Genomic DNA, 15,962 nt, shown 5'->3' on the forward strand with positions numbered 1-15,962 from the left:
TGCAATGGGTCCTTACTTCCCAGAAAACCACAAATCGTCTTTTAAGATGGGCCCTACGGTTACAGGAATTTGATTTCGTAGCTGAGTACCGAAAGGGTAAGCTCAATGTAATTCCTGATGCTCTTTCCCGGATTCCTACCACCACAGGATGTGTCCTGTTTTCTTCTAACAAAGAGAAGGATGACCTTACTCTCATTGCCGACCGCATTTGGGAAGAACAACTTAAGGACCCTGAGATTGAGAAATTGTTTAAGGCAGTAGCAGAGGAAGAAAAAGAAGCTGAGGAGAATCATACGTTCTTGGAGGTACACAAAAATCACAAAATCACTACCACATATAGATTCCATCCTTACTTACCTTCCAGATGTTTGAAGCTTACCACAAGAATCCTCTCAGTGGCCATCTGGGAATTTTTAAGACATATAAGAGACTTCATGCTGTTACGTTCTGGCCATGGGATGTGGTCGGATGTGAAAAAGCTCACCAAAAGTTGAGAAATGTGCCAAGTCCTGAAATACGATAACAAAAAGCCTGCAGGGAAAATGCAGCAAAACATTGTTAACAGTCCTAATGAGGAAACTTCAGAGCCCTATGTATAAAATTCTTCAGGCAGATATTACTGTTCACCCCCACACTGTTCATTATGAGACTGTCCATCGACTGAAACGGTTTCAGGAAAATGCGGAAATATGCTCTAAGAGAGTACACCTTCGTCAGCTTAGAAACTATAATAAAAATCGAAGGGAAGTGTCTTACAAATTTCAAGATCGAGTCTGGGTAAGGAACTTTCCGCAGTCAAGTGTATTACATCATTTTACTGCTAAATTGGCCAAGAAGTGGAAAGGACCTTACCGAATCGTACGTAAACTGGAACCTGTGAACTGTGAACATGTCAGAAATGTTCATGTGTGTAATCTCAAACCTTGCTACCCTACAGCTAAAGATCTGGAAAGAAAAGAAAAACAGAAAATTTTAGATCTCTTTCTGGAATCCTCAGACGAGGATGATTTCCCTGGATTTGATGCCAACCATGGGTTGACTTCCCAAGGGGGGAAGAGTGTGTAATGGAGCATTACACGAAAATGCGAATTCAGTTGTTTTCACATATCACTTTCAACCAACGAATTATCCAAGCTAATAATATTTTTTTTTAACCAAATTATTATGATAATTATCTTTATTATTTATCTTAACGAAAATAAAAATAGAAAATGAGTTTGAGGAATTTTGATTCTCCTCTATTTATTTTTTGTCTCATGGAGACTGTGATTTTGAATATCAATGACCATTTAAGTTTTTGTATTGCAAATTCTTTGAACAAGTTCATGTCATTGGTATGTTTGAATTGAAATAATAATACTTCATTTCTGGACTTTGCGAGAGTCATTCAATGTGCAGTTTTTTTTCGACAGTAATTTAAACTGTCTGGCGCCCGAACAAAACCTTTAAATTACCTGGCCATGCTACAAGTTAAAGGAAGTTTACCATCTCTTATCAGATCTAAATGATAAGGTTCAAGATCAAGCTGTCATTGTTGTATCTCAGCTTTAGACATCTCAATTTTGTGCTTCTAAAATTTTCAATTCAATCTCAGATTGAATTAAGAACAATTGTTTTAGTTGTTCAAATGTTAGATGAGACATTGTAGACGTCGCTTTAACAAAATCTGATGCACCTTCTGGAGATTGAGACTCTAAAACCCCACGTTTGATCTACTCTTTTTTTACCAGGGATCTAATGTTGTCTTTAAAACGTTTGTCTTGGCTTACCAAGTCAATTTTATAGTGGTCTGCAAGTTCTGCTAATTGATCCTTAGTCAAATAATTTGACAACTCTTCAGATGGAGCACTATTCACTATTCCTCAATGTTTGAGGCCATTTCCCCAAAAATGAGCTTTGAAGAACCAATCAATCCAAGATCATCCCAAATCGTCAGAAAATAAAATCCAGCTAACTGAGTTAGCGACGTACGAAGAACGGACCCCAGGTTTTCACAAGCGGGATGTGGAAGTTGCTCTTAATTTGGGATTAAGCGACAATCCAACCCTCTCCGTTGACTTTGTACTGCGTGATGTGGCCTCCTTGCACTGTAAAAATAATTCAGGTCTCCAATTGAAAATTTTCAAGTGACTGTTGCGCTCTTCAGTAGGAAAGATCATTTTTCTTCTTTTCAGGTGTGTTGAACCAGAGAAGGTGACTAAAGCAAAACAGAAGAGATGGCTGACTGCACACTGAATCCAACAGAGACTAAAAGTCTAGGAAACTACATCATTTTTATTTCAATCGCATGTTGCAATAAAGAGCAAAGTGCAGGTGAGTTAAAATCCAATTATTACAGTCATCAATTAACACCAATCACAATCGATTATCACAAGTGTCACAGCAAAAGAGTCTGAAAAGCAATGTCCAACACAAACTACATGAAATATACATTCAAAGAAATGACAAAAATAATAAAAATAAATAAATATCATTGACAATAATCCTAAATGTGTGTTGATGATCAGATCCTCATATGAGAGTGATTAGTGAAGGATCATGAGACACTGAAGACTGGAGTAATGATGATAAATTCAGCTTTGATCACAGGAACACATCACACTTTAACATATATTCACACAGAAAACAGATATTTTATATTTTAATAGTATTTCACAATCTCTTTTGTATTTCTAATAAACTGGTCTAGATTTTTTTCCTCGAATGTTTCATGCACAAATGTTTGCTCAAATATACACATTGTTCATAGGGTTTTGAACGTTTAACTGCACATTTGTCTAATGTTTTTTTATCATTAAAGATCATTGAAGAGAAGATAAAGTTGCAGGAGACATGTATAAGGAACGAATAATAAAATGTAAGTATATAAAATATACAGACTAGCGGGTATAATAGATTTTGCGAGCTATTGCATTACTGTAGGCAGGACTTCCAACTTTCGCTTTCTTGTCTTTCTATTATTAACTCCACACATGCACTGCATACTATGCCTTTTTTTAAACCCCTGTCATCCAGGGCCTGCAGATGGAGTCAAACCACAGCAAATAATGAAATATTTGACTTTAGAGGCTTGCAGTTCCAGTTAATTCCTGTGACAGGAAGTGTGAACATGTAAATGCTGCCTTCAGTGGCGTTCGTTTTGCTTACATAACACAGCTTGCTGATAAATTTGTTATTGTAATGTCTTAAGAGAGAAAGCTTTAACGCAGAACAATAAGAACAGTCAGGCTCAGCCGCCTACTCAGCACTTCCTGAGCTGCCCGCATTAACCCCGTAAATGCTGGTGCCAAAGAAAACACAACTATTATAGGGTGACCATATTTTGGTCACCGAAAACCAGGACACTCGGCCCCTGGCAATGAGATACTCAAATGATACTCGAGTGGCGGTCAATTTAATGGCTCAATGGAAAATAATGAAAACCAGGACATTTTCATGACTTTATAAAAAACAGTCAGGACAGGACTTGACCGTAAATCTCCCACCGTAAATATATCATAAATGTATTATTAGTAGTAATATGCATTGCTAAGGACTTTATTTGGACAACTTTAAAGGATATTTTCTCAATGTTTAGATATTTTTGCACCCTCAGATTACAGATTTTCACATAGTTCGGCCAAATATTGTCCTAACAAACCATACATCAATGAAAGATTATTTATTCAGCTAAATCTCACTTTCAGAAAATGTACCCTTATGATTTTTTTTATGGTCCAGAGTCACAAATTTAAAAGAAATGTTTTGCCTGTATATCTTGAATTTCGGGGTCATTCTACTTGGCCAAATCGTAGCGGACGAGTTCTCTCTCAAGACGTGTTTGGTTTGTGCAAAGTGAGAGACGTCAGTTCACATTGTTGAAACAATTCCTTTAGGTGATAGATATTGCACACCCCTTTTCTTTTGGTTTGGTTCAGCCTGAGAGGACGCCTCTGTTCTTGCCCTCTCATCTGTGGAGTAATGTTACGATTGGCAGAATAATAATCAATTACTCTGGTGGATTTCTCAATGCAAATAGTCAAATCTGGCTGAAGAAGAGTCATATTTCATCCACCGAAATATTTTGTATAAAGAAAATGACGACAACTTTTAGGAGCAATTTTAAAGCTCCCTTTTTTTTTTTTTTTTGCATTTTCACCTCCACCGAAATATCCTTCAGTGCAGAGGTTTAGCTCTGGCCCCCTTCCGGTGTCGGTCAGGTCACGGATGCTCTTTAAAAGATCTCTGTCCAACAGTAGCTTTCGCTGGCGTATCGAAGTCTGAACTCAACAGGACATTTGGTCACCTTATACTATCACAAACACTGCTATTTTACGCATTTGGGTCAGTTCAGGGCTGTGACCAATTCAAACCTAAATTTGGTATTGGCCCCATACGCCTCAAACTGAGCTGCTCTGTGTATTCTGACAGATTTCTATCAGAACCAACATTAACTTCTGGAGCAGTTTGAGCTCCAGTAGCTCGTCTGTTTGATCGGACCACACGGGCCAGCCTTCGCTCCCCACGTGTATCAATGAGCCTTGGCCGCCCATGACCCTGTGGCCGGTTCTCCACTGTAAACACAAACATTATAAATTAAAATCTAAATAGATAAATTTGGATCTCCTATATGTTCATGAAATGTACCCTTCTTTTGTGGTTGATGATATGTATTAAATGTATCATGAACTTAGTCTTTAATACAGAAACTACTCCAAACACTAAAGAGAGTGCAAGTCTTTTCAAGCACATGTGCGCACAACACATACCAAATGCCATGACGTTTTATACCAGCTGTGTTCTGTCGAGGCTAAAAGGGTTCAGTGACTTCAGGCACAGTTACTGGAATCAAGTTTAATGTGTCTCGATCATGTGACCCAGAGAAGTGTTGTGAAAGACATGCTGGTCCAAGAGTTACGTAACAGCCTGAGATTGAAACGTTTGCCAGGCACATTATGTGCCTCTGATTCTGAAACATTTGGCACATTTCTGATGACTGAATGTACTGTACAACAGAATCAATGTATGATGTACTTTTTTTTCGGTGTTCAAAATAAATATTTTATGGATCATCTGCAACAACTGAAAACACTTAGCCTACATTATTTATTAAATATTATTACATGAACAGATTTTTTTGGGCATAAATTGGTCACATACAAAAGAGGTGGACTAAGAAGACTAAATTTAAACACTGTAAAAAAGTTTATAAAATTAATTTATCAGATCACACATCATAATTTAATTCTACTTTTAATAAATATTAGCAATTGCAACAAATTGAATATTTTTGGCCTCTGAATACATTTTATTTATTTATTTTCACCTCAAGTCTGAGCTCCATATTTATCAACAACAACAACAACAACAACCACAACAACAACTTATTTTCAGTGTTGTGAGATTCAATATGATTTCTGTGTTTTTCCCCTTCTTATATCTAGTGTGAAAATCATTAGCCTTTTGTTTTATCTTGTTTTTTTTCTTCTCTATTTTCTTTTTTGTGTGTGTGTGTTTTTTTTTTTTTTTACTTGACGTGACGTGAACAGATGATTCATGAATGATGACCAAACCCGGAAAATGGGCGATTTATGTCTGGCTACTATAAAGAGGAGGGACTAAGTTAGACGTCACATATTATTTTTCGAAATATTAAGATTGCATACTTTACTTTATAAGAAAGCAAATTCATTTGGTAGTTTTCTAAAATAAATCGGATAAAGAATGGGCATTTAGTTGCTTTTATTCATTTTCCCCGTATTCGCCGCCACCAACTCCCCCTCAGCAAATGGACCAGTCCAGCCTTTATTAGCCTCGCGTTCAGCTCGTGTGAGGAAGTGTGCTCTCGTTTATACATTAATCTGGTCTATTCTTCGGATACAGTTGTCCTTCCTCAAATATTTCGGTAAGTTTTGTTTTGAAAACGGTCTTTTATACTAAATATTGTTCTTGTTTTATTTCTGTTATCGCGAGATGGACTCCGCGATCCATTTTTAAATCGTTTCGAGTCGAGTTTTAGGGTCTCTACGCAGTTTGGGAAAAGTATGGAAAAGTATTGATTTGTGTGATTTCCAGATCAGGATAAGTATGGGGAATACTTGTTTCTAGACTATTGACCCCATTCTGTTAAAAAAAAAAATTATAAAAATAAATGTATCGTAAGAGCAGTTCTCATTTACACGGTTAGTGATCGTTTAGTGCTTGTCGAACACAACTGAATTAATTCAAGGTGAATTTGTTTGTCTTTTATTATAAGCGTGTATGTTTTGACCAAATGTGCGTACGTAATGTCGGTCAGACTCTGTTTGGTGGCAACATCAACTCCCTGCCGTTATGGAGTGCAGAACGTGCCACAAGAAGGGGCGGGGCTTACAGAACTGCCGTTCACACTGGCTGAGATGCGCCATAGGGGCGGGGCTTACTGAACTACTGTTCACACACTGGCTGAGATGCGCCATAGGGGCGGGACTTGCTGAACTGCTGTTCACACACATTTCAGAATCCTCCATTTTACTTGTGAAAATTCTTATGCATTGTCTTCATTCTAGTCACGATTTCAAACTGTAATATTAGTAATCGTTCTAATAGTATTAGTTAGATGTCAGATATAATATTTAAAGCTTAATTTATGACTCTGGGCAGTCTTTTTTTAAATTATTTTTATCACCGTTCTCCCATGATTCTGAAAACAACAGACACCCAAACAAAATATGTAATATACAGTTGAGGTTCAGACCAAAGTCCCATTTAAATATTTATAATTAATAGTTCATTTTAAATTACTTGTGTAAAAAAATGTAACCTTTTTTTATTTGTTTTTGAACGGCTGTCAAATGTGTTATCAGTCACTGTTTGCCACCTAACCACCACTGGCATACTGTAACATATAATCGTCATTTGATGTGTAACAATAGCTTCAGTTAATCATTGCCGCAACATTAGAGTCTATCCACACTCTAAACTTTTAACTTAATGCTTTAATTATCATTTAATGTTTGCTACACAGAATTCTAGCATACTGTGAATCTGTTTCAAGCGTACAGATTGCACGAGTGCTGATCTTTAGGTCAACGGCAGTGCAACTGTAGGATTGAGATGACGTGAATAAACTGTGCTATTTCGTGTCACTCCTGGACCATTGAGTTTACATGCTTCATTCTCGTGTGAAATTCACTTCACAACGCAAGTTTACGGCATGGGAGGGGCTGCTGCTTTCGTTAGTGGGAAAGTAGTTGTAAAATATGACGAAAAGCTCAATTTGACCAGCTTTAGCTAGCTTGTAGTCTTAAGTTTCTTTTAAGCAAGATCCTTATTCCTGTGTACGAAGATGTATCATACAGCTCCGTGTTATCCCCATACAGCAACGATGATTTTGTCCTCTATTGTTTGGATTTCTGCCTCCGCTTCTAATCGACTAGAGCAGGCTCCTGATTGGTTAATAAGATGCGAATATCTGGAAAAGTTCAGATATTTCTACACTCGATTCGCAAGAATCCTTCGTTACACGCGGCAAACATTCAGTTTGTGTCTCTGAATGGCTATTCACATATTTGTATTGACTTGACATCTAAATCACTTGCACTTATCGCTTCATTCGCGTCTGGTGTGAACACAGAGATCGCGTTTGAGTCGCTGTCTTTTAAAGGGGGGGTGAAATGCTGTTTCATGCATACTGATCTTTTTACACTGTTAAAGACATGGAATCCCATACTAAACATGGACAAAGTTTCAAAAGTTAAGGTGGACGTTTGATGGGAGTATTTCTTTGTCAAAAATACTACTTCCGGTTAGTCATAAGTTTCGGCAAGTTTTTTGCGATCATGCGTCCCCATTGACGTTAGTGGGGGCGGAATTTCCTTGTATGGGCCTTACGGACAATTCTACCGGAAGCGTGTGTGAGAGAGAGAGAGGGAGAGAGAGAGAGGGAGAGAGCGAAAGCAACAGGCTATGCCCATCAAAGCGCTCGTAGGCTGCGCTGCACAGGTAATGTGCACAATTAACAATGACATCAAAAAGTGCGTTTTTGGTTGCCAGACCAAGACAGTCCTGCACAGATTCCCCCAAAACCCCGCGGTAAGGCAACAGTGGATGTAATTTGCTTTTCCGGATCAGCAACTGAGTTGCGCGAATGTTTATATCTGTTCGCTGCATTTCGGTGCCGACTGTTTCATAAACATGGCCCAGCATGACGCCGGATTTTCCAATAGCCTAATGCTGAAGGATGGAGCAGTCCCAACGTTAGAACCGCGGGCGGTGAGTTAGGCTGCTTCAAATGTCTGTGTCTATGCTCATCAAGTAGCCCAAACATGATCACGTATAGTTACTATATATATTACTATATATAGAAATTGATCAATGGAGCATGCGATGTGTAGTGCGTGTACATTTGTTTAGCTGGCCACTATATGTGTAACTTTATGTTTGTGTATTGTAAAAGCACTCAACAATACACAAAGAGGGGGGAAATATGTTGAACTAAATAAGCACGCTTCTTCATTCAAATGCGCTACTATTCCGTGTCCATCTATGTAAACACTAACTTAACCTGTCTACACAAACCACGCGTAAACACACAAACACACGTGCACAACTGCACTTCCCACATGTACACCTTCAAAGACAAAAATACGACGATATAATTCAAGTATAAATATGTAAATAACACAAGCCGCTAAGCATATTATATAGTTAGTGTATAACTTGTACCACATAGAGACGTCCTGCTCTAGTCGTTTTTGCTGCTGCTCCTGTTCAACTGCAGCCTCTGGGTCTGATTCCGGATCATAGATGTATGGCTGTATCTGATTAAAAGCCATATTTTTATTTTGAATAAAGTTTTTTCCCCGCTGTTAGGGATGACAGCTTTACGACGCACTCGACGCACTCAACACAATAGCAGCAGCGAGCACACGTCATTATTTAGCTCCGCTCACACGACACGCCCCCACCCGCTCGGCTTTTTTCGGAAAGACTCGGAACAGCGCATCTTTCTTATATAATTATAAAAAAAATAAAGACTTTTCGGAGATATGCAGGATGCAATGCTACTCTATAGGTACTCAAGATTGACATGACACTGACTGAAACTGAGTGTTTCACCCCCCCTTTAACCGTTAATCGTGCAGGTATGACCCTATAGCTCTTGTATTTTGGCATGTCATTTGTACCAGACCTCGTGCACCTGTGTGAATTGCTATGAATATTAAGTTTGTGTTCTTTCTTTTAAGGTATCTTTTATGAGTACTCAAAAGCAGCAGAAGCCAACGCTAACAGGCCAGCGTTTCAAGACACGCAAGAGAGGTTTGTCTTTATCTTTTAAGGGAGGCCGGGGCAAATTTTCACATTAGTACTTTAGTGAATTAGGCATGTATATGTTTACTTGTAGTCTTGTGTTAATGTTGACTACAAAGTTTTTTTCCCTAATAGAAGACTAACTTGTTTTTCGTAGCACAACCCTTTGACAGCACCTCATGTGCCAGCTTGCCCTGACCAATCACTTGACATGCCCTTATCCTGAAAACGCAATTATTAATTAACTGTCTGTATGGGTTTTGATCTTTTGTTCTGGTAGTTCCAAAAATACCAGTTTAGTTTGCTGGATAACGAAGCTGCTAGGTCTTCAGAACCACTATAAGATTGCTTCAATGACTAAATGTATAATTTCACTTGTTTCATTTCTGGATTAATCTGTGTTTAACACATCCTGAGTGAATGAATCAATGGCAAACATAAGTCTCCACCTACTGGTGTAACTGATATAATTATTGTTTAACTCCATGTTGCTTTCAAAAAGTGGTTTTGCTCTATTTTGATCAACATATCAGTTTATCCTAAACTTTTATTCCAGTACTTTTATTTACTTATCTCTGAGATCTAGGCTTTGACAACTAGTATAGGCATGTGATTTTCACCACTTCTGCTTTCTCTTCCATTTTGAACAGATGAAAAAAAGATATTTGACCCTACACAGTTTCAAGAGCACATTGTACAAGGATTAAATCAAACTGGCACTGATTTGGAGGCTGTTGCCAAGTTTCTAGATTCCTCTGGAGCCAAGCTTGATTATCGGCGCTATGCAGAAACCCTGTTTGACATCCTGGTGGCTGGTGGAATGCTGGGTAAGAGCGAGTTAATTTGAATGGGTTTTGTTTCAGCGGGGAATCGTCGTTTAACATGAGCGTTTCCATCTTGTGCTCCTCAGCTCCGGGAGGTGCCATATCTGACGACCTGACTCGGACTAACTTCTGTCTGTTCAAAGCTCAAGAGGATATTAAGACCATGAGAGCGTACGCTCAGGTAAGTCTTTATTAGGAATGGGGCAAGATTTAAAATGGTGTCTTAGACCCTTCTCAAACCATTTTCGTATTTTAGGTGTTTAACAAGTTGATCCGGCGTTACAAGTACCTGGAAAAGGGTTTCGAAGAGGAGATCAAAAAGGTAATGTGGTTCTGAAATGTTAGTCTGCAATATTTGTACTTTTAAAGACCATAGACTGAAGTTTCGTGCCATGACTTTCTCCCCTCAGTTGCTCCTGTTCTTAAAAGGGTTCACAGAGTCTGAGCGCAACAAGCTTGCCATGCTTACTGGCATTTTACTCGCTAACGGGAGCATATCGGCTTCAATCCTTGGCAGCCTCTTCAATGACAACTTGGTCAAAGAAGGTACGTCCGACACATGGTCAGGTTTTCTGATTCGCTCTCTTCGTATACTAAGTGTGTTGTCTTAAATAGGTGTGTCTCCAGCCTTTGCGGTGAAGCTGTTCAAATCGTGGATCACCGAGAAGGACATTAACTCTGTGGCTTGCAGTCTGCGTAAGGTCAGCATGGACAACCGGCTGATGGTGAGTCTTTGTGCATCGTACAACACATGATAGGGGTGCCACGAGATCTAGCGAGACTAAACTGTGATGAGATTTCTCATCGAGGTGAAAACCTGGCTCATGTTCTCACGACCTGTTCATGAAGCAGTGACGTTTGTATTACGCCAATAATGCATTTGTATTATCAGCTTATTGAAATAATCAGTTTTCCCTGTTTACATGCAAACCAGTAAACTGACAATGCAAGTAAACCGTGTTTACATGACTTTATTAATAAACCGGGTTATTTCCCTGTAGTGACGTCAAACATAATGTCAGTTGTGATAGTGTGTCAGCGGGAGATTTACGGCTCATATTACCCCTTATCAGTTACAGAAGCAGTGTTTAGACTGAACCTCTTCTGCTGCATGAGATAAGAACACATCTTTACAGTTTTCTGGGTCTTAAGAGTCTGCGTTTGTGATCTGTCCTTATTTCATGCGAAACACTTACTCGCTCTGTCTGGATGTGTTCAAATCTGCTCTGTCAAGTTTGTTTTGTCACCTATCACGCATGCACTCTTCAATAAAAAGACAGAAAGCAGGTTAATGCGTTTAAATGCAGCGCAAAATCAGGGTAAGAGGCAAAACTCCCTGTCCCGACCGGTTTATGCTTACGCCATTTATGACCTTACTCCGATAAAAGAAAAGTTACCGCGTTTACATGACCACGTTCATTGTCGGCTTATTAGGCATAATCGTCTTCAGACCGTGCATGTAAACGCACCCATTGTCTCTTCTCTTGCAGGAGCTGTTTCCAGTCAACAAGCGCAGCTACGAGCACTTCTCGAAGTACTTCACCGACGCTGGCCTGCAGGAACTCTCTGATTTTGCACGTAGCCAGCAGTCCTTAGGAGCTCGCAAGGAGCTTCAGAAGGAGCTCCAGGAGCAGATGGCCCTCGGGATTTCCTTTACTGAGGTTCGTGACGACCCTTCTCCTCGCTGTAATTTTGGTTCAAGAGCTTTATTTCAAGACTCCTGCGTTTGATAAACTCTCATGAGCTCTGATTTGTGTCTTCAGATTATTGCCAGTTGTAAGGAGGAAATGAAGCGGAGCAGCATCTCTGAGCAGAAGATGATCGGGATCATGTGGACCAGCATCATGAGCTTGATGGAATGGAATAAGAAAGAGGAGCTGGTCGCTGAGCAATCCATCAAACACTTGAAGGTTAGAGAAGTGTTATTTAGACTCAAGAAACGTCGACATTAATCCAGATGCTCTTTAAGTGTCTCGTGTCTTTTTCCAAACGCTTCTCGTCCGCACTGAAGATTTAATAAAAGCTGACTGATGTCCAGACGTGATGTTATCTACTCTATGTAGGGCCTTTTGAATTCCATTTTTATATTCTTCCAAATTCAGTTTTCCATTTTATTTTAAACCGCATTTAAATGGGCTAATCTAAATCATAACCGTACTATTTAACAACTTATTAGCTAAAACAAATTACATTTTTAGGGCCCGATGAAATACCTTTTATTTTTACCAAATTGTTTTCTGATTTAATGGTTTACTTTTTTTTTTTTTTTTATCAAAAAGCATGTCTAAACTCATGTTTTTGTTTTTTTTTCTTCAGAAATTAAAATGTGTTATCATTTTTCTGGCAATGAAATTAAGGCATAAAACATTAATTTGATCTTTATGAATACGAAATTATAATTCTACATTGAATGACATTTAAACACCCTATAGTCAAAGTGCTGTACAGCAGAGCTTTACTATTAATGTTAAAAGGAGGAACAATTTAGTTTTATTCCTTAACGGTTGATTTTAGTGTTGGCATTAGACAGCTAAATACTGTACAACATTAAGTTAAGCCAAACTAATTCTGACAGGTTGCTTTGAAGACCTTAAGTTTGTTTATAAGAGTAACTTAAACTGTAAAATGGTCATGAAGTGCCTCTCGGACCGGTTCTAGAGGTGAAGTTCATGCATGCTGTGTGTGTGTGAGACCATTCACGCAGAGCATGCAGGATTCATATAAGGCTTTTTGTGTTATGACCTACTTATTCTTTAAATTTGGCTTTCCATGGCATTCTGCCTTACACAGTAAATCCCTTTAATGACTGGATTCCTTCTGCGGTCTCTTTTCCTGATTTGTGGCATGATCACTTTATTAGCTAAATATCCAAACACTTACTGGTGCAGGCGGTCCATTAATAGTCAAAGCCATTCCACGTTTTGCCACATGAAGATTGTACAAAGTAACATGAGTGCCATATTTTTGTAGTTTGATAACCTGTTTCATGACTCTATGCGTTGTCAATACCGATGACCCTGTTAATCCTATTGTGATGGCCCACGTTCATGACTTTGTTTGTCTTTCTCAGCAACACAGCCCTCTTCTGAAGGCCTTCACCACACAGGACCTTTCTGAGCTCACGCTCCTGCTGAGGGTTCAAGAGTACTGTTACGACAACATCCACTTCATGAACGCCTTCCAGAAGATCGTTCTGCTGCTCTATAAAGGTAGAGTTCCTCAAATCCTGGCTTCAGCCATCTTGGAAGAGTCGAGGCGTGAACGCTGTGCTAAGTGAGCTGATCGATAGGGATTAAGTTTGTGAAATCTAATTACATGGACGTGCACGAATTATATCTGTTTATTAAAATAAATGGTTGAGTAACTTTCTTCCGGAAACAACGGACCATATGAGACTCAAAGTCACAATTCATCATGTAGCACAGCGTTCGTGGCTCGACTAGAGACTATTTTCCAAGATGGCTGCTGTCCGTAAACGTCTTTATAAAATATCAGCTTATTAACCTGTTTGTACACTTAGGTTTGCATTTAGGGACCCTCATCATGCTGCCGTGTTAGTGTGAAGCTATTTTGAGCCTTGTTAGTTGTATTAACTAGCACTTTAATTGTACTTATTCTATGCCCAATAGACAAGCGCTATAAGCTAATCTGTTTTTAGAGATAACTCTACATTCGATTTTCATGAGACTGCATCCCAGAGACTGATCTACCCTGTAACATTTAATTACCCCTCGGGTCATTTCTCACCGGAGTTGTCCTTTAATCGAGTAGTTTCTAAACCCTGTTTGACGCTTCTCCTCCTCTAGTGAATGTTGTGAGTGAAGAGGCCATTCTGAAGTGGTATACTGAAGCTCACCTAGCCAAAGGAAAAGGTTATTTCCTGGACCAGATGAAGAAGTTTGTCGATTGGCTGAAAAATGCAGAAGAGGGTGAGTGTCTGTCCCAGTTGCTCTACAGGAGCTCATTTAGGACAAATCTCCCTTTGGATAGTCATGTGTCTTGTTTGCTCATGTAGTTAATGAAACTCATCTCTGGTGTTTCAGAATCTGAGTCTGAGGAGGAAACCGACTGAGACTAAAGCCAGACCGCTTCACTCTGGAACAATCGGCAGCCTGACGTGTCTCCTTCCTGTGTTTTGAAGCGGATGGGTCCAGATCATTTAAGGGCTTTACTGAACCGTTTTTAAAGTCTTGATTTGTTCTGTTGATCTTGGTTTTATATAGGAGCTTTTTAAGATGCTAGTTTAGATTTGTTCTGGATATTCATGTACTAGCTGTGTGACCCTTTTCTTTCATTTGACTTGATTCTAGAAAAATAAAGAATGTAGTCCAAGTTCTGCTTCAGTAGTCCTTTACGACCATAAAGACACCAAACAATACATTACTAGTTTTTTTTTTTTTGTTCCCTAAAAATAGCTTAACATTAAAAATGGTGTGCGACTAATCAAGTAAATCCAAGTTTATTCAGGCCAGTAAATGTTTAGCTTTCATTTACTTTATAAAAATCATTAATTTCAGCACTGAACTATCAGAGGGTCTGAAGGCCACAAGTACAGGTTTTGGTCATATTGATCACTTGTAGGTCTGCGATTTAGCCTACTGTATCATTTTAATGTTCATACATAAACTTTCTCTGTAAAATGTTAACCTAATGCCTATTGGTTAAGTTATGAAAGGGTTTTAACTTTGCGTTCTCCTGACATGAGTTAAATGTGTAATCAACCTGTGACCATAACCTGACACTATGAGAAATGGAGAGGCCTCAAATCTTTACGTTTTAAAGCACAGAATTAGGAAATGGTTATATTACTATATTATAGCCTATTATGTTGCATGTGAAGCCTAGACAGCAGTCAAGAACATAACATAGGTCTACAATACCTCTTCCTCCATCACATTTCACAGCCTTTTAAATCTATTCACTAATCGGGTCTTTTTTTTTTTTTTTTCTTTATGCCTGTTAAACCTAAGATTTAAATGATGCATTTCCATACAAAGAAATTTTAAATACATTTACAAAACAGCCTATATGGCATAATGTTAATTTTGGGTAAAGGTAATATGTAAAATTATATACACAAACAAAATTAGGATGGCCTACATAATCATTGAATGAATTTAAAGTAATTTGGGATTATATGAATGTGTGTGTAGCTATTCTCTTAAAAGAGCCTGTTATTAATAAATGATTGGACCTTCATTGACAATCTGTCACGGGCACGAGGGCTGGAAACAGGCGCTCATTCATCGTCAATACTGCAGTAATTACAGAAATGGTCAAAGTCAAAACTATTGTAAAACATTTCAGTATTCACAAAATATACTTTTAGTATCATCATATAAAAAGGTAAAGAGATACAGGAAATAAAGGGGCAAATAACTGAATTCAGCCAATTAAAAAATAACCGATTAATGAATGGATTTTTTAAAAGACTGTTGTACGGCATCGTTAAATGTACGCGACAAAATGGCACAATATCTTGGGTCGCTGGTCATGTGACTGGAGCGGTCTGTGGGGATGACTGTCTGTCATCTTCGTAAATTAAGTTTAATTCTGTGACTTGCAGTCCAGTTTAAACATCTCCGTCTACGTTTACACACCAACAATACTAAAAAAATGAAGTTTTTCTGTACATTTTTTGGCGCGCAGACAACACCATGGTCAAGACGATCCCTGTTCACACAGATCCGTGATATTTCTGCTGACTGGGATAATGTAAGTAGCCTACACAAGTCAACAAAATATTGTTCTACTGGTTTCTGAATATTTTAATCTAAAAATCTTCCATATTGTGCCACGGCTTTCTTTAGTCAGCTTTATATGAACTTGTAGTGAATGTTAGTAGATAACACGTTCTGTTGTAAAACA

At 38.5% G+C, this 15,962-nt stretch overlaps 1 protein-coding gene across 1 annotated transcript; it reads left to right on the forward strand.

Annotated features, from left to right (window-relative positions):
• The first annotated feature begins 5,744 nt into the window (after window positions 1-5,744).
• On the forward strand, window positions 5,745-14,426 carry bzw1b (basic leucine zipper and W2 domains 1b). Its single transcript, XM_067443070.1, has 12 exons — window positions 5,745-5,884; window positions 9,207-9,279; window positions 9,921-10,097; window positions 10,181-10,275; window positions 10,351-10,416; window positions 10,505-10,640; window positions 10,710-10,819; window positions 11,585-11,755; window positions 11,858-12,004; window positions 13,165-13,303; window positions 13,901-14,023; window positions 14,138-14,426. Exons 2-12 carry the CDS (start codon window positions 9,216-9,218, stop codon window positions 14,164-14,166), a joined length of 1,257 nt encoding a protein of 418 aa, XP_067299171.1. The 5' UTR covers window positions 5,745-5,884; window positions 9,207-9,215; the 3' UTR covers window positions 14,167-14,426.
• The last annotated feature ends 1,536 nt before the right edge of the window (window positions 14,427-15,962 follow it).

The sequence above is a fragment of the Pseudorasbora parva genome, chromosome 5 (assembly GCF_024679245.1).
Source record: "Pseudorasbora parva isolate DD20220531a chromosome 5, ASM2467924v1, whole genome shotgun sequence".
NCBI lineage: Eukaryota > Metazoa > Chordata > Actinopteri > Cypriniformes > Gobionidae > Pseudorasbora > Pseudorasbora parva.

Coding starts and splice junctions, on each gene's coding strand:
- bzw1b (XM_067443070.1), top strand. CDS start 9,216: ATGAGTACTCAAAAGCAGCAGAAGCCAACGCTAACAGGCCAGCGTTTC. Junction 10,098..10,180: donor GGTGGCTGGTGGAATGCTGG/GTAAGAGCGAGT, acceptor TGTGCTCCTCAG/CTCCGGGAGGTGCCATATCT. Junction 10,417..10,504: donor TCGAAGAGGAGATCAAAAAG/GTAATGTGGTTC, acceptor TTCTCCCCTCAG/TTGCTCCTGTTCTTAAAAGG.